The sequence below is a fragment of the Salvelinus alpinus genome, chromosome 1 (genome assembly GCF_045679555.1).
Source record: "Salvelinus alpinus chromosome 1, SLU_Salpinus.1, whole genome shotgun sequence".
Lineage (NCBI taxonomy): Eukaryota > Metazoa > Chordata > Actinopteri > Salmoniformes > Salmonidae > Salvelinus > Salvelinus alpinus.
The window spans coordinates 1,285,483-1,303,529 of NC_092086.1; the positions used below are offsets into that span (position 1 = coordinate 1,285,483).

General features: G+C 53.6%; 1 protein-coding gene across 1 annotated transcript in view; it reads left to right on the forward strand.

Annotated features, from left to right (window-relative positions):
• The window catches only part of znf598 (zinc finger protein 598), a 36,294-nt gene extending 23,431 nt beyond the window's left edge, over positions 1 to 12,863 (forward strand). The window contains 3 exon segments of the mRNA XM_071390479.1: positions 8,395 to 8,563; positions 9,571 to 9,715; positions 12,146 to 12,863. Of these exon segments, the coding sequence (XP_071246580.1) occupies positions 8,395 to 8,563; positions 9,571 to 9,715; positions 12,146 to 12,511 (680 nt within the window). The 3' untranslated portion in view covers positions 12,512 to 12,863.
• The last annotated feature ends 5,184 nt before the right edge of the window (positions 12,864 to 18,047 follow it).

The following is an 18,047-nucleotide window of genomic DNA, read 5'->3' on the forward strand; positions in this document are numbered from 1 at the left end:
GGCGTAACGTCCCATCAGCTTGAGGATGTATTGGTCTATGAGGGCGTAACGTCCCATCAGCTTGAGGATGTATTGGTCTATGAGGGCGTAACGTCCCATCAGCTTGAGGATGTATTGGTCTATGAGGGCGTAACGTCCCATCAGCTTGAGGATGTGTTGGTCTATGAGGGCGTAACGTCCCCCGGCAGCTTGAGGACGTATTGGTCTATGAGGGCGTAACGTCCCATCAGCTTGAGGATGTATTGGTCTATGAGGGCGTAACGTCCCATCAGCTTGAGGACGTATTGTTCTATGAGGGCGTAACGTCCCATCAGCTTGAGGATGTGTTGGTCTATGAGGGCGTAACGTCCCGGCAGCTTGGCGATGTAGTGGTCTATGAGGGCGTAACGTCCCGGCAGCTTGGCGATGTAGTGGTCTATGAGGGCGTAACGTCCCATCAGCTTGAGGATGTATTGGTCTATGAGGGCGTAACGTCCCATCAGCTTGAGGATGTATTGGTCTATGAGGGCGTAACGTCCCATCAGCTTGAGGATGTATTGGTCTATGAGGGCGTAACGTCCCATCAGCTTGAGGATGTATTGGTCTTTGAGGGCGTAACGTCCCGGCAGCTTGAGGATGTATTGGTCTATGAGGGCGTAACGTCCCATCAGCTTGAGGATGTATTGGTCTATGAGGGCGTAACGTCCCATCAGCTTGAGGATGTAGTGGTCTATGAGGGCGTAACGTCCCGGCAGCTTGAGGATGTGTTGGTCTATGAGGGCGTAACGTCCCGGCAGCTTGACGATGTAGTGGTCTATGAGGGCGTAACGTCCCATCAGCTTGAGGATGTGTTGGTCTATGAGGGCGTAACGTCCCGGCAGCTTGAGGATGTGTTGGTCTATGAGGGAGTAACGTCCCGGCAGCTTGACGATGTAGTGGTCTATGAGGGCGTAACGTCCCATCAGCTTGAGGATGTATTGGTCTATGAGGGCGTAACGTCCCATCAGCTTGAGGATGTATTGGTCTATGAGGGCGTAACGTCCCATCAGCTTGAGGATGTATTGGTCTATGAGGGCGTAACGTCCCATCAGCTTGAGGATGTATTGGTCTATGAGGGCGTAACGTCCCATCAGCTTGAGGATGTATTGGTCTATGAGGGCGTAACGTCCCATCAGCTTGAGGATGTATTGGTCTATGAGGGCGTAACGTCCCATCAGCTTGAGGATGTGTTGGTCTATGAGGGCGTAACGTCCCCCGGCAGCTTGAGGACGTATTGGTCTATGAGGGCGTAACGTCCCATCAGCTTGAGGATGTATTGGTCTATGAGGGCGTAACGTCCCATCAGCTTGAGGACGTATTGGTCTATGAGGGCGTAACGTCCCATCAGCTTGAGGATGTGTTGGTCTATGAGGGCGTAACGTCCCATCAGCTTGAGGATGTATTGGTCTATGAGGGCGTAACGTCCCGGCAGCTTGAGGATGTGTTGGGCTATGAGGGCGTAACGTCCCATCAGCTTGAGGATGTATTGGTCTATGAGGGCGTAACGTCCCATCAGCTTGAGGATGTATTGGTCTATGAGGGCGTAACGTCCCGGCAGCTTGAGGATGTATTGGTCTATGAGGGCGTAACGTCCCATCAGCTTGAGGATGTGTTGGTCTATGAGGGCGTAACGTCCCATCAGCTTGAGGATGTAGTGGTCTATGAGGGCGTAACGTCCCATCAGCTTGAGGATGTATTGGTCTATGAGGGCGTAACGTCCCATCAGCTTGAGGATGTAGTGGTCTATGAGGGCGTAACGTCCCATCAGCTTGAGGATGTATTGGTCTATGAGGGCGTAACGTCCCATCAGCTTGAGGATGTAGTGGTCTATGAGGGCGTAACGTCCCATCAGCTTGAGGATGTATTGGTCTATGAGGGCGTAACGTCCCATCAGCTTGAGGATGTGTTGGTCTATGAGGGCGTAACGTCCCATCAGCTTGAGGATGTATTGGTCTATGAGGGCGTAACGTCCCATCAGCTTGAGGATGTATTGGTCTATGAGGGCGTAACGTCCCGGCAGCTTGAGGATGTAGTGGTCTATGAGGGCGTAACGTCCCGGCAGCTTGAGGATGTATTGGTCTATGAGGGCGTAACGTCCCATCAGCTTGAGGATGTGTTGGTCTATGAGGGCGTAACGTCCCATCAGCTTGAGGATGTGTTGGTCTATGAGGGCGTAACGTCCCATCAGCTTGAGGATGTATTGGTCTATGAGGGCGTAACGTCCCATCAGCTTGAGGATGTATTGGTCTATGAGGGCGTAACGTCCCATCAGCTTGAGGATGTATTGGTTTATGAGGGCGTAACGTCCCATCAGCTTGAGGATGTAGTGGTCTATGAGGGCGTAACGTCCCGGCAGCTTGAGGATGTGTTGGTCTATGAGGGCGTAACGTCCCGGCAGCTTGAGGATGTGTTGGTCTATGAGGGCGTAACGTCCCGGCAGCTTGAGGATGTGTTGGTCTATGAGGGCGTAACGTCCCATCAGCTTGAGGATGTATTGGTTTATGAGGGCGTAACGTCCCATCAGCTTGAGGATGTAGTGGTCTATGAGGGCGTAACGTCCCGGCAGCTTGACGATGTAGTGGTCTATGAGGGCGTAACGTCCCATCAGCTTGAGGATGTGTTGGTCTATGAGGGCGTAACGTCCCGGCAGCTTGAGGATGTGTTGGTCTATGAGGGCGTAACGTCCCATCAGCTTGAGGATGTATTGGTCTATGAGGGCGTAACGTCCCATCAGCTTGAGGATGTATTGGTCTATGAGGGCGTAACGTCCCATCAGCTTGAGGATGTATTGGTCTATGAGGGCGTAACGTCCCATCAGCTTGAGGATGTATTGATCTATGAGGGCGTAACGTCCCATCAGCTTGAGGATGTATTGGTCTATGAGGGCGTAACGTCCCATCAGCTTGAGGATGTATTGGTCTATGAGGGCGTAACGTCCCATCAGCTTGAGGATGTATTGGTCTATGAGGGCGTAACGTCCCATCAGCTTGAGGATGTATTGGTCTATGAGGGCGTAACGTCCCATCAGCTTGAGGATGTATTGGTCTATGAGGGCGTAACGTCCCATCAGCTTGAGGATGTATTGGTCTATGAGGGCGTAACGTCCCATCAGCTTGAGGACGTGTTGGTCTATGAGGGCGTAACGTCCCCCGGCAGCTTGAGGACGTATTGGTCTATGAGGGCGTAACGTCCCATCAGCTTGAGGACGTATTGGTCTATGAGGGCGTAACGTCCCATCAGCTTGAGGACGTATTGGTCTATGAGGGCGTAACGTCCCATCAGCTTGAGGACGTGTTGGTCTATGAGGGCGTAACGTCCCATCAGCTTGAGGATGTATTGGTCTATGAGGGCGTAACGTCCCGGCAGCTTGAGGATGTGTTGGGCAATGAGGGCGTAACGTCCCGGCAGCTTGAGGATGTATTGGTCTATGAGGGCGTAACGTCCCATCAGCTTGAGGATGTATTGGTCTATGAGGGCGTAACGTCCCATCAGCTTGAGGATGTATTAGTCTATGAGGGCGTAACGTCCCATCAGCTTGAGGATGTATTGGTCTTTGAGGGCGTAACGTCCCGGCAGCTTGAGGATGTATTGGTCTATGAGGGCGTAACGTCCCATCAGCTTGAGGATGTATTGGTCTATGAGGGCGTAACGTCCCATCAGCTTGAGGATGTAGTGGTCTATGAGGGCGTAACGTCCCGGCAGCTTGACGATGTGTTGGTCTATGAGGGCGTAACGTCCCGGCAGCTTGAGGATGTAGTGGTCTATGAGGGCGTAACGTCCCATCAGCTTGAGGATGTATTGGTCTATGAGGGCGTAACGTCCCATCAGCTTGAGGATGTATTGGTCTATGAGGGCGTAACGTCCCATCAGCTTGAGGATGTATTGGTCTATGAGGGCGTAACGTCCCATCAGCTTGAGGATGTATTGGTCTATGAGGGCGTAACGTCCCATCAGCTTGAGGATGTATTGGTCTATGAGGGCGTAACGTCCCATCAGCTTGAGGATGTATTGGTCTATGAGGGCGTAACGTCCCATCAGCTTGAGGATGTATTGGTCTATGAGGGCGTAACGTCCCATCAGCTTGAGGATGTATTGGTCTATGAGGGCGTAACGTCCCATCAGCTTGAGGATGTATTGGTCTATGAGGGCGTAACGTCCCATCAGCTTGAGGATGTAGTGGTCTATGAGGGCGTAACGTCCCGGCAGCTTGACGATGTGTTGGTCTATGAGGGCGTAACGTCCCGGCAGCTTGACGATGTAGTGGTCTATGAGGGCGTAACGTCCCATCAGCTTGAGGATGTATTGGTCTATGAGGGCGTAACGTCCCATCAGCTTGAGGATGTATTGGTCTATGAGGGCGTAACGTCCCATCAGCTTGAGGATGTATTGGTCTATGAGGGCGTAACGTCCCATCAGCTTGAGGATGTATTGGTCTATGAGGGCGTAACGTCCCATCAGCTTGAGGATGTATTGGTCTATGAGGGCGTAACGTCCCATCAGCTTGAGGATGTATTGGTCTATGAGGGCGTAACGTCCCATCAGCTTGAGGATGTATTGGTCTATGAGGGCGTAACGTCCCATCAGCTTGAGGATGTATTGGTCTATGAGGGCGTAACGTCCCATCAGCTTGAGGATGTATTGGTCTATGAGGGCGTAACGTCCCCCGGCAGCTTGAGGACGTATTGGTCTATGAGGGCGTAACGTCCCATCAGCTTGAGGATGTATTGGTCTATGAGGGCGTAACGTCCCATCAGCTTGAGGACGTATTGGTCTATGAGGGCGTAACGTCCCATCAGCTTGAGGATGTGTTGGTCTATGAGGGCGTAACGTCCCGTCAGCTTGAGGATGTATTGGTCTATGAAGGCGTAACGTCCCATCAGCTTGAGGATGTGTTGGTCTATGAGGGCGTAACGTCCCATCAGCTTGAGGATGTGTTGGTCTATGAGGGCGTAACGTCCCATCAGCTTGAGGATGTGTTGGTCTATGAGGGCGTAACGTCCCATCAGCTTGAGGATGTATTGGTCTATGAGGGCGTAACGTCCCATCAGCTTGAGGATGTATTGGTCTATGAGGGCGTAACGTCCCATCAGCTTGAGGATGTATTGGTCTATGAGGGCGTAACGTCCCATCAGCTTGAGGATGTATTGGTCTATGAGGGCGTAACGTCCCATCAGCTTGAGGATGTATTGGTCTATGAGGGCGTAACGTCCCGGCAGCTTGAGGATGTGTTGGTCTATGAGGGCGTAACGGCCCGGCAGCTTGAGGATGTATTGGTCTATGAGGGCGTAACGTCCCATCAGCTTGAGGATGTATTGGTCTATGAGGGCGTAACGTCCCGGCAGCTTGAGGATGTATTGGTCTATGAGGGCGTAACGTCCCATCAGCTTGAGGATGTATTGGTCTATGAGGGCGTAACGTCCCGGCAGCTTGAGGATGTATTGGTCTATGAGGGCGTAACGTCCCATCAGCTTGAGGATGTGTTGGTCTATGAGGGCGTAACGTCCCATCAGCTTGAGGATGTGTTGGTCTATGAGGGCGTAACGTCCCATCAGCTTGAGGATGTAGTGGTCTATGAGGGCGTAACGTCCCATCAGCTTGAGGATGTATTGGTCTATGAGGGCGTAACGTCCCATCAGCTTGAGGATGTATTGGTCTATGAGGGCGTAACGTCCCATCAGCTTGAGGATGTGTTGGTCTATGAGGGCGTAACGTCCCATCAGCTTGAGGATGTATTGGTCTATGAGGGCGTAACGTCCCATCAGCTTGAGGATGTATTGGTCTATGAGGGCGTAACGTCCCATCAGCTTGAGGATGTATTGGTCTATGAGGGCGTAACGTCCCGGCAGCTTGAGGATGCATTGGTCTATGAGGGCGTAACGTCCCATCAGCTTGAGGATGCATTGGTCTATGAGGGCGTAACGTCCCATCAGCTTGAGGATGTATTGGTCTATGAGGGCGTAACGTCCCATCAGCTTGAGGATGTATTGGTCTATGAGGGCGTAACGTCCCATCAGCTTGAGGATGTATTGGTCTATGAGGGCGTAACGTCCCATCAGCTTGAGGATGTATTGGTCTATGAGGGCGTAACGTCCCATCAGCTTGAGGATGTATTGGTCTATGAGGGCGTAACGTCCCATCAGCTTGACGATGTAGTGGTCTATGAGGGCGTAACGTCCCATCAGCTTGAGGATGCATTGGTCTATGAGGGCGTAACGTCCCATCAGCTTGAGGATGTATTGGTCTATGAGGGCGTAACGTCCCATCAGCTTGAGGATGTATTGGTCTATGAGGGCGTAACGTCCCATCAGCTTGAGGATGTATTGGTCTATGAGGGCGTAACGTCCCATCAGCTTGAGGATGTATTGGTCTATGAGGGCGTAACGTCCCGGCAGCTTGAGGATGCATTGGTCTATGAGGGCGTAACGTCCCATCAGCTTGAGGATGCATTGGTCTATGAGGGCGTAACGTCCCATCAGCTTGAGGATGTATTGGTCTATGAGGGCGTAACGTCCCATCAGCTTGAGGATGTATTGGTCTATGAGGGCGTAACGTCCCATCAGCTTGAGGATGTATTGGTCTATGAGGGCGTAACGTCCCATCAGCTTGAGGATGTATTGGTCTATGAGGGCGTAACGTCCCATCAGCTTGAGGATGTATTGGTCTATGAGGGCGTAACGTCCCATCAGCTTGACGATGTAGTGGTCTATGAGGGCGTAACGTCCCATCAGCTTGAGGATGTATTGGTCTATGAGGGCGTAACGTCCCATCAGCTTGAGGATGTATTGGTCTATGAGGGCGTAACGTCCCATCAGCTTGAGGATGTATTGGTCTATGAGGGCGTAACGTCCCATCAGCTTGAGGATGTATTGGTCTATGAGGGCGTAACGTCCCATCAGCTTGAGGATGTATTGGTCTATGAGGGCGTAACGTCCCGGCAGCTTGAGGATGTATTGGTCTATGAGGGCGTAACGTCCCATCAGCTTGAGGATGTATTGGTCTATGAGGGCGTAACGTCCCATCAGCTTGAGGATGTAGTGGTCTATGAGGGCGTAACGTCCCATCAGCTTGAGGATGTAGTGGTCTATGAGGGCGTAACGTCCCATCAGCTTGAGGATGTGTTGGTCTATGAGGGCGTAACGTCCCATCAGCTTGAGGATGTGTTGGTCTATGAGGGCGTAACGTCCCATCAGCTTGAGGATGTGTTGGTCTATGAGGGCGTAACGTCCCATCAGCTTGAGGATGTATTGGTCTATGAGGGCGTAACGTCCCATCAGCTTGAGGATGTATTGGTCTATGAGGGCGTAACGTCCCATCAGCTTGAGGATGTATTGGTCTATGAGGGCGTAACGTCCCATCAGCTTGAGGATGTATTGGTCTATGAGGGCGTAACGTCCCATCAGCTTGAGGATGTAGTGGTCTATGAGGGCGTAACGTCCCATCAGCTTGAGGATGTATTGGTCTATGAGGGCGTAACGTCCCATCAGCTTGAGGATGTGTTGGTCTATGAGGGCGTAACGTCCCATCAGCTTGAGGATGTATTGGTCTGAGGTACATTAGTCGTTGAGGTACATTAGTCGTTGAGGTACATTAGTCGTTGAGGTACATTAGTCGTTGAGGTACATTAGTCGTTGAGGTACATTAGTCGTTGAGGTACATTAGTCGTTGAGGTACATTAGTCGTTGAGGTACATTAGTCGTTGAGGTACATTGGTCTAGTGATGTTGACCATGCTGTCTCCTCTAGGCTTTAAGTTGGGGTTATGGATGATAGTAACAGTGATAATGTAGTGATGTTGACCATGCTGTCTCCCCTGGGCTTTAAGTTGGGGTTATGGATGATAGTAACAGTGATAATGTAGTGATGTTGACCATGCTGTCTCCTCCAGGCTTTAAGTTGGGGTTATGGATGATAGTAACAGTGATAATGTAGTGATATTGACCGTGCTGTCTCCTCCAGGCTTTAAGTTGGGGTTATGGATGATAGTAACAGTGATAATGTAGTGATGTTGACCATGCTGTCTCCTCCAGGCTAAGTTGGGGTTATGGATGATAGTAACAGTGATAATGTAGTGATGTTGACCATGCTGTCTCCTCTAGGCTTTAAGTTGGGGTTATGGATGATAGTAACAGTGATAATGTAGTGATATTGACCATGCTGTCTCCTCCAGGCTTTAAGTTGGGGTTATGGATGATAGTAACAGTGATAATGTATTGATGTTGACCATGCTGTCTCTAGGCTTTAAGTTGGGGTTATGGATGATAGTAGCAGTGATAATGTAGTGATGTTGACCATGCTGTCTCCTCCAGGCTTTAAGTTGGGGTTATGGATGATAGTAGCAGTGATAATGTAGTGATGTTGACCATGCTGTCTCCTCCAGGCTTTAAGAGTTCCTTCGTCCTGAAGAGTTCTGCCCCCCCCAGCATCCTGTCCCCCCCTCCCCCCGGCCAGGGCAACGCCCCCCCGCCCAGTAAGCCCCCCCCAGGGTTTACCGGCATCCCCCTCAACAGCAACGTGGTGGAGCCAGCCCCCCCTGCATCCAGCCCCCGGTGAGACAGACAGACCATCACATCACCTTTACAGACTAGACATCACCTTTACAGACCAACCATTACATCACCTATACAGACCAACCATCACCTTTACAGATCAACCATCACCTTTACAGATCAACCATCACCTTTACAGATCAACCATCACCTTTACAGATCAACCATCACCTTTACAGATCAACCATCACCTTTACAGACCAACCATCACATCACCTTTACAGACCAACCATCACATCACCTTTACAGACCAACCATCACATCACCTTTACAGACCAACCATCACATCACCTTTACAGACCAACCATCACATCACCTTTACAGACCAACCACCACATCACCTTTACAGACCAACCACCACATCACCTTTACAGACCAACCATCACATCACCTTTACAGACCACTACATCACATCACATCACCTTTACAGACCACTACATCACCTTTACAGACCAACCATCACATCACCTTTACAGACCAACCACCACATCACCTTTACAGACCAACCATCACATCACCTTTACAGACCAACCATCACATCACCTTTACAGACCAACCATCACATCACCTTTACAGACCAACCATCACATCACCTTTACAGACCAACCATCACATCACCTTTACAGACCAACCATCACATCACCTTTACAGACCAACCATCACATCACCTTTACAGACCAACCATCACATCACCTTTACAGACCAACCATCACATCACCTTTACAGACCAACCATCACATCACCTTTACAGACTAGACATCACATCACCTTTACAGACTAGACATCACATCACCTTTACAGACCAGACAGACCACCACCTTTACAGACCAGACAGACCACCACCTTTACAGACCAGACAGACCACCACCTTTACAGACCAGACAGACCACCACCTTTACAGACCAGACCGACCTCCACCTTTACAGACCAGACCGGCCTCCACCTTTACAGACCATATTTGATTCAAACTCAGTGTGCCATCTGACTCCATATGGGCGTGTGTGTAGCTCTCCCCAGTCCCCGGGGGTGTACCTGGCTCCAGAGAACTTCCAGCAGAGGAACATGGAACTGATACAGTCCATTAAGAACCTCCTGCAGAACGACCAGTCACGATTCAACCAGTTCAAGGACTACTCTGGACAGTTCAGACAGGTAAGCCCTGACTCCTAAGGTACTTGGAGTCAAACAGACAGGCCTGGATGAGACATTTAAGGTCAGGTTCCTCAGCAAGCCACCTCCTGTCCCTGGACTTTGACCTACTCTCCTCTGGTAGTTTATTAAGGTCAGGGCCCTCCCCAAGCCACCTCCTGTCCCTGGACTTTGACCTACTCTCCTCTGGTAGTTTATTAAGGTCAGGGCCCTCCCCAAGCCACCTCCTGTCCCTGGACTTGGACCTACTTCCCTCTGGGCGCAGGTATAGGGCCCTCCCCAAGCCACCCCCTGTCCCTGGACTTTGACCTACTCTCCTCTGGTAGTTTATTAAGGTCAGGGCCCTCCCCAAGCCACCCCCTGTCCCTGGACTTTGACCTACTCTCCTCTGGTAGTTTATTAAGGTCAGGGCCCTCCCCAAGCCACCCCCTGTCCCTGGACTTTGACCTACTCTCCTCTGGTAGTTTATTAAGGTCAAGGCCCTCCCCAAGCCACCCCCTGTCCCTGGACTTTGACCTACTCTCCTCTGGTAGTTTATTAAGGTCAGGACCCTCCCCAAGCCACCTCCTGTCCCTGGACTTTGACCTACTCTCCTCTGGTAGTTTATTAAGGTCAGGGCCCTCCCCAAGCCACCTCCTGTCCCTGGACTTTGACCTACTCTCCTCTGGTAGTTTATTAAGGTCAGGGCCCTCCCCAAGCCACCTCCTGTCCCTGGACTTTGACCTACTCTCCTCTGGTAGTTTATTAAGGTCAGGGCCCTCCCCAAGCCACCTCCTGTCCCTGGACTTTGACCTACTCTCCTCTGGTAGTTTATTAAGGTCAGGGCCCTCCCCAAGCCACCTCCTGTCCCTGGACTTTGACCTACTCTCCTCTGGTAGTTTATTAAGGTCAGGGCCCTCCCCAAGCCACCTCCTGTCCCTGGACTTTGACCTACTCTCCTCTGGTAGTTTATTAAGGTCAGGGCCCTCCCCAAGCCACCTCCTGTCCCTGGACTTTGACCTACTCTCCTCTGGTAGTTTATTAAGGTCAGGGCCCTCCCCAAGCCACCTCCTGTCCCTGGACTTTGACCTGCTCTCCTCTGGTAGTTTATTAAGGTCAGGGCCCTCCCCAAGCCACCTCCTGTCCCTGGACTTTGACCTACTCTCCTCTGGTAGTTTATTAAGGTCAGGACCCTCCCCAAGCCACCTCCTGTCCCTGGACTTTGACCTACTCTCCTCTGGTAGTTTATTAAGGTCAGGGCCCTCCCCAAGCCACCCCCTGTCCCTGGACTTTGACCTACTCTCCTCTGGTAGTTTATTAAGGTCAGGGCCCTCCCCAAGCCACCCCCTGTCCCTGGACTTTGACCTACTCTCCTCTGGTAGTTTATTAAGGTCAGGGCCCTCCCCAAGCCACCCCCTGTCCCTGGACTTTGACCTACTCTCCTCTGGTAGTTTATTAAGGTCAGGACCCTCCCCAAGCCACCTCCTGTCCCTGGACTTTGACCTACTCTCCTCTGGTAGTTTATTAAGGTCAGGGCCCTCCCCAAGCCACCTCCTGTCCCTGGACTTTGACCTACTCTCCTCTGGTAGTTTATTAAGGTCAGGGCCCTCCCCAAGCCACCTCCTGTCCCTGGACTTTGACCTACTCTCCTCTGGTAGTTTATTAAGGTCAGGGCCCTCCCCAAGCCACCTCCTGTCCCTGGACTTTGACCTACTCTCCTCTGGTAGTTTATTAAGGTCAGGGCCCTCCCCAAGCCACCTCCTGTCCCTGGACTTTGACCTACTCTCCTCTGGTAGTTTATTAAGGTCAGGGCCCTCCCCAAGCCACCTCCTGTCCCTGGACTTTGACCTACTCTCCTCTGGTAGTTTATTAAGGTCAGGGCCCTCCCCAAGCCACCTCCTGTCCCTGGACTTTGACCTACTCTCCTCTGGTAGTTTATTAAGGTCAGGGCCCTCCCCAAGCCACCTCCTGTCCCTGGACTTTGACCTACTCTCCTCTGGTAGTTTATTAAGGTCAGGGCCCTCCCCAAGCCACCTCCTGTCCCTGGACTTTGACCTACTCTCCTCTGGTAGTTTATTAAGGTCAGGGCCCTCCCCAAGCCACCTCCTGTCCCTGGACTTTGACCTACTCTCCTCTGGTAGTTTATTAAGGTCAGGGCCCTCCCCAAGCCACCTCCTGTCCCTGGACTTTGACCTACTCTCCTCTGGTAGTTTATTAAGGTCAGGGCCCTCCCCAAGCCACCTCCTGTCCCTGGACTTGGACCTACTCTCCTCTGGGTGCAGGTATAGGACCCTCCCCAAGGGGGCTAATGTTCCTAATCCACCCAGTAAGACCAGCATCTCTTTTTATTGGTATGAAACTCTTTATAAAAGTTGTATTTGGTTTTTATTTAAACGTGTAGATGACACAGCAGCAACATGTCGCCATGGGGACAGTAACATCTCTCTCTCTCAGGGTCTGATGTCAGCCGTGCTCTACCATCGGAGCTGTAAGACCCTGTTAGGGGTCAACTTCGGTGGCATCTTCAACGAGCTGCTGGTGCTACTTCCTGACACGGGGAAACAGCAGGAGCTGCTGACGGCCCACGCAGACGACCAGGCCGTGGAAAGACGGGGAGGGGGCGGCGGCGGCAGGAAGAACAAGAAGGTCTGGCAGACCCCCTCCAGCGCTATCTCTAATGCAGCTGCGCTGGACTGCCAGGTATGCCCCACCTGCTGCCAGGTGCTGGACCCGAAAGACTTCAACTCCCATAAGACCTTGCACCTGGGGGACAACGAGGACTTCCCCTCCCTGCAGGCCGTCAGCCGCATCATCAGCTAGCCCTGGCCTGGGACAGACGTGCGCACTGCCCAATCACAGCCATGCCTGTTGCCATTCAGGGGGGGAGCCTGTTGCCGCGGTGACCAAGGCCAGAGAGGACGTTGGGTAGTGTATTTGATGGCGAGGCTGGGGCCAGCAGGAGGTTGAACTGAATTCTGGTTGCCAGATATTGACCCCTGACTCCCGGTGTGATTCCGGCTGGAACCTGGACCCAGCCTGGTGACCCGACCCTGGAGGGCCCTACAAGTACCACATGTTGTGAATTAATAAGAAGAATGATTCTATATATTTTATTTCCCCCCCCCCTCTCTTCTGATCACATTTCCACGAGGTTGATAAAGTGTTGAAGGAGTGACGTGTTGGTTCTTTTATCAGGTTTGATGACTGAGGAAAGTGTTTATCAAGACCCTCTACTACTCCCTCGGGGGCAATCAGACCCTCTACTACTCCCTCGGAGACAGTCAGACCCTCTACTACTCCCTCGGAGACAGTCAGGCCCTCTACTACTCCCTCGGAGACAGTCAGACCCTCTACTACTCCCTCGGAGATAGTCAGACCCTCTACTACTCCCTCGGAGACAGTCAGACCCTCTACTACTCCCTCGGAGACAGTCAGACCCTCTACTACTCCCTCGGAGACAGTCAGACCCTCTACTACTCCCTCGGAGACAGTCAGGCCCTCTACTACTCCCTCGGAGACAGTCAGGCCCTCTACTACTCCCTCGGAGACAGTCAGGCCCTCTACTACTCCCTCGGAGACAGTCAGGCCCTCTACTACTCCCTCGGAGACAGTCAGACCCTCTACTACTCCCTGGGAGACAGTCAGGCCCTCTACTACTCCCTCGGAGACAGTCAGGCCCTCTACTACTCCCTCGGAGACAGTCAGGCCCTCTACTACTCCCTCGGAGACAGTCAGACCCTCTACTACTCCCTCGGAGACAGTCAGACCCTCTACTACTCCCTCGGAGACAGTCAGACCCTCTACTACTCCCTCAGAGACAGTCAGACCCTCTACTACTCCCTCAGAGCGGAGACAGTCAGGCCCTCTACTACTCCCTCAGAGCGGAGACAGTCAGACCCTCTACTATTCCCTCAGAGCGGAGACAGTCAGGCCCTCTACTACTCCCTCAGAGACAGTCAGGCCCTCTACTATTCCCTCAGAGACGAGACAGTCAGGCCCTCTACTACTCCCTCAGAGCGGAGACAGTCAGACCCTCTACTACTCCCTCAGAGCGGAGACAGTCAGGCCCTCTACTACTCCCTCAGAGCGGAGACAGTCAGGCCCTCTACTACTCCCTCGGAGACAGTCAGGCCCTCTACTACTCCCTCGGAGACAGTCAGGCCCTCTACTACTCCCTCGGAGGCAATCAGACCCTCTACTACTCCTTCGGAGACAGTCAGACCCTCTACTACTCCCTCAGAGCGGAGACAGTCAGACCCTCTACTACTCCCTCAGAGCGGAGACAGTCAGACCCTCTACTACTCCCTCAGAGCGGAGACAGTCAGACCCTCTACTACTCCCTCGGAGACAGTCAGGCCCTCTACTACTCCCTCGGAGACAGTCAGGCCCTCTACTACTCCCTCGGAGACAGTCAGGCCCTCTACTACTCCCTCGGAGACAGTCAGGCCCTCTACTACTCCCTCGGAGACAGTCAGGCCCTCTACTACTCCCTCGGAGACAGTCAGGCCCTCTACTACTCCCTCGGAGACAGTCAGGCCCTCTACTACTCCCTCGGAGACAGTCAGGCCCTCTACTACTCCCTCGGAGACAGTCAGACCCTCTACTACTCCCTCGGAGACAGTCAGGCCCTCTACTACTCCCTCGGAGACAGTCAGACCCTCTACTACTCCTTCGGAGACAGTCAGGCCCTCTACTACTCCCTCAGAGCGGAGACAGTCAGGCCCTCTACTACTCCCTCGGAGACAGTCAGGCCCTCTACTACTCCCTCGGAGGCAATCAGACCCTCTACTACTCCTTCGGAGACAGTCAGGCCCTCTACTACTCCCTCGGAGACAGTCAGGCCCTCTACTACTCCCTCGGAGACAGTCAGGCCCTCTACTACTCCCTCGGAGACAGTCAGGCCCTCTACTACTCCCTCGGAGACAGTCAGGCCCTCTACTACTCCCTCGGAGACAGTCAGGCCCTCTACTACTCCCTCGGAGACAGTCAGGCCCTCTACTACTCCCTCGGAGACAGTCAGGCCCTCTACTACTCCCTCGGAGACAGTCAGGCCCTCTACTACTCCCTCGGAGACAGTCAGGCCCTCTACTACTCCCTCGGAGACAGTCAGGCCCTCTACTACTCCCTCGGAGACAGTCAGGCCCTCTACTACTCCCTCGGAGACAGTCAGGCCCTCTACTACTCCCTCGGAGACAGTCAGGCCCTCTACTACTCCCTCGGAGACAGTCAGGCCCTCTACTACTCCCTCGGAGACAGTCAGGCCCTCTACTACTCCCTCGGAGACAGTCAGGCCCTCTACTACTCCCTCGGAGACAGTCAGGCCCTCTACTACTCCCTCGGAGACAGTCAGGCCCTCTACTACTCCCTCGGAGACAGTCAGGCCCTCTACTACTCCCTCGGAGACAGTCAGGCCCTCTACTACTCCCTCGGAGACAGTCAGGCCCTCTACTACTCCCTCGGAGACAGTCAGGCCCTCTACTACTCCCTCGGAGACAGTCAGGCCCTCTACTACTCCCTCGGAGACAGTCAGACCCTCTACTACTCCCTCGGAGACAGTCAGACCCTCTACTACTCCCTCGGAGACAGTCAGGCCCTCTACTACTCCCTCGGAGACAGTCAGGCCCTCTACTACTCCCTCAGAGCGGAGACAGTCAGGCCCTCTACTACTCCCTCGGAGGCAGTCAGGCCCTCTACTACTCCCTCGGAGGCAATCAGACCCTCTACTACTCCTTCGGAGACAGTCAGACCCTCTACTACTCCTTCGGAGACAGTCAGGCCCTCTACTACTCCCTCAGAGCGGAGACAGTCAGGCCCTCTACTACTCCCTCGGAGACAGTCAGGCCCTCTACTACTCCCTCGGAGGCAATCAGACCCTCTACTACTCCTTCGGAGACAGTCAGACCCTCTACTACTCCTTCGGAGACAGTCAGACCCTCTACTACTCCTTCGGAGACAGTCAGACCCTCTACTACTCCCTCAGAGCGGAGACAGTCAGGCCCTCTACTACTCCCTCAGAGACAGTCAGGCCCTCTACTACTCCCTCGGAGACAGTCAGGCCCTCTACTACTCCCTCGGAGACAGTCAGACCCTCTACTACTCCCTCAGAGCGGAGACAGTCAGGCCCTCTACTACTCCCTCAGAGCGGAGACAGTCAGGCCCTCTACTACTCCCTCGGAGACAGTCAGGCCCTCTACTACTCCCTCGGAGACAGTCAGGCCCTCTACTACTCCCTCGGAGACAGTCAGGCCCTCTACTACTCCCTCGGAGACAGTCAGGCCCTCTACTACTCCCTCGGAGACAGTCAGGCCCTCTACTACTCCCTCGGAGACAGTCAGGCCCTCTACTACTCCCTCGGAGACAGTCAGGCCCTCTACTACTCCCTCGGAGACAGTCAGACCCTCTACTACTCCCTCGGAGACAGTCAGGCCCTCTACTACTCCCTCGGAGACAGTCAGGCCCTCTACTACTCCCTCAGAGCGGAGACAGTCAGGCCCTCTACTACTCCCTCAGAGCGGAGACAGTCAGGCCCTCTACTACTCCCTCGGAGACAGTCAGGCCCTCTACTACTCCCTCGGAGACAGTCAGGCCCTCTACTACTCCCTCGGAGACAGTCAGGCCCTCTACTACTCCCTCGGAGACAGTCAGGCCCTCTACTACTCCTTCGGAGACAGTCAGGCCCTCTACTACTCCCTCAGAGCGGAGACAGTCAGGCCCTCTACTACTCCCTCAGAGACCGTCAGGCCCTCTACTACTCCCTCAGAGACCGTCAGGCCCTCTACTACTCCCTCAGAGCGGAGACAGTCAGACCCTCTACTACTCCCTCAGAGCGGAGACAGTCAGGCCCTCTACTACTCCTTCGGAGACAGTCAGACCCTCTACTACTCCTTCGGAGACAGTCAGACCCTCTACTACTCCCTCAGAGCGGAGACAGTCAGACCCTCTACTACTCCTTCGGAGACAGTCAGACCCTCTACTACTCCTTCGGAGACAGTCAGACCCTCTACTACTCCCTCAGAGCGGAGACAGTCAGGCCCTCTACTACTCCCTCGGAGACAGTCAGGCCCTCTACTACTCCCTCAGAGACAGTCAGGCCCTCTACTACTCCCTCAGAGCGGAGACAGTCAGACCCTCTACTACTCCCTCAGAGCGGAGACAGTCAGGCCCTCTACTACTCCCTCGGAGACAGTCAGACCCTCTACTACTCCCTCAGAGCGGAGACAGTCAGACCCTCTACTACTCCCTCAGAGCGGAGACAGTCAGGCCCTCTACTACTCCCTCGGAGACAGTCAGACCCTCTACTACTCCTTCGGAGACAGTCAGACCCTCTACTACTCCCTCAGAGCGGAGACAGTCAGACCCTCTACTACTCCCTCAGAGCGGAGACAGTCAGACCCTCTACTACTCCCTCAGAGCGGAGACAGTCAGACCCTCTACTACTCCCTCAGAGCGGAGACAGTCAGGCCCTCTACTACTCCCTCGGAGACAGTCAGGCCCTCTACTACTCCCTAGGAGACAGTCAGGCCCTCTACTACTCCCTCGGAGACAGTCAGGCCCTCTACTACTCCCTCGGAGACAGTCAGGCCCTCTACTACTCCCTCGGAGACAGTCAGGCCCTCTACTACTCCCTCGGAGACAGTCAGGCCCTCTACTACTCCCTCGGAGACAGTCAGGCCCTCTACTACTCCCTCGGAGACAGTCAGGCCCTCTACTACTCCCTCGGAGACAGTCAGGCCCTCTACTACTCCCTCGGAGACAGTCAGGCCCTCTACTACTCCCTCGGAGACAGTCAGGCCCTCTACTACTCCCTCGGAGACAGTCAGGCCCTCTACTACTCCCTCGGAGACAGTCAGGCCCTCTACTACTCCCTCGGAGACAGTCAGGCCCTCTACTACTCCCTCGGAGACAGTCAGGCCCTCTACTACTCCCTCAGAGCGGAGACAGTCAGGCCCTCTACTACTCCCTCGGAGACAGTCAGGCCCTCTACTACTCAGCTCTCTCAGGGTGGTAAATGAACCTGGTTAAAATGTAGAGGTTCTCTCAGGGCTGTGGAAGGTAATCAGATAGTTGAAGTCTGGAGGGAGTCTGACTGTTTAGGACGGTAGTCTGGAGGGAGTCGGACTGTTTAGGACGGTAGTCTGGAGGGAGTCTGACTGTTTAGGACGGTAGTCTGGAGGGAGTCTGACTGTTTAGGACGGTAGTCTGGAGGGAGTCTGACTGTTTAGGACGGTAGTCTGGAGGGAGTCTGACTGTTTAGGACGGTAGTCTGGAGGGAGTCTGACTGTTTAGGACGGTGTGGGAGTCGGACTGTTGAGGGACGGTCGGTCTGGTTAGGACGGTAGTCTGGATGAGTCTGATG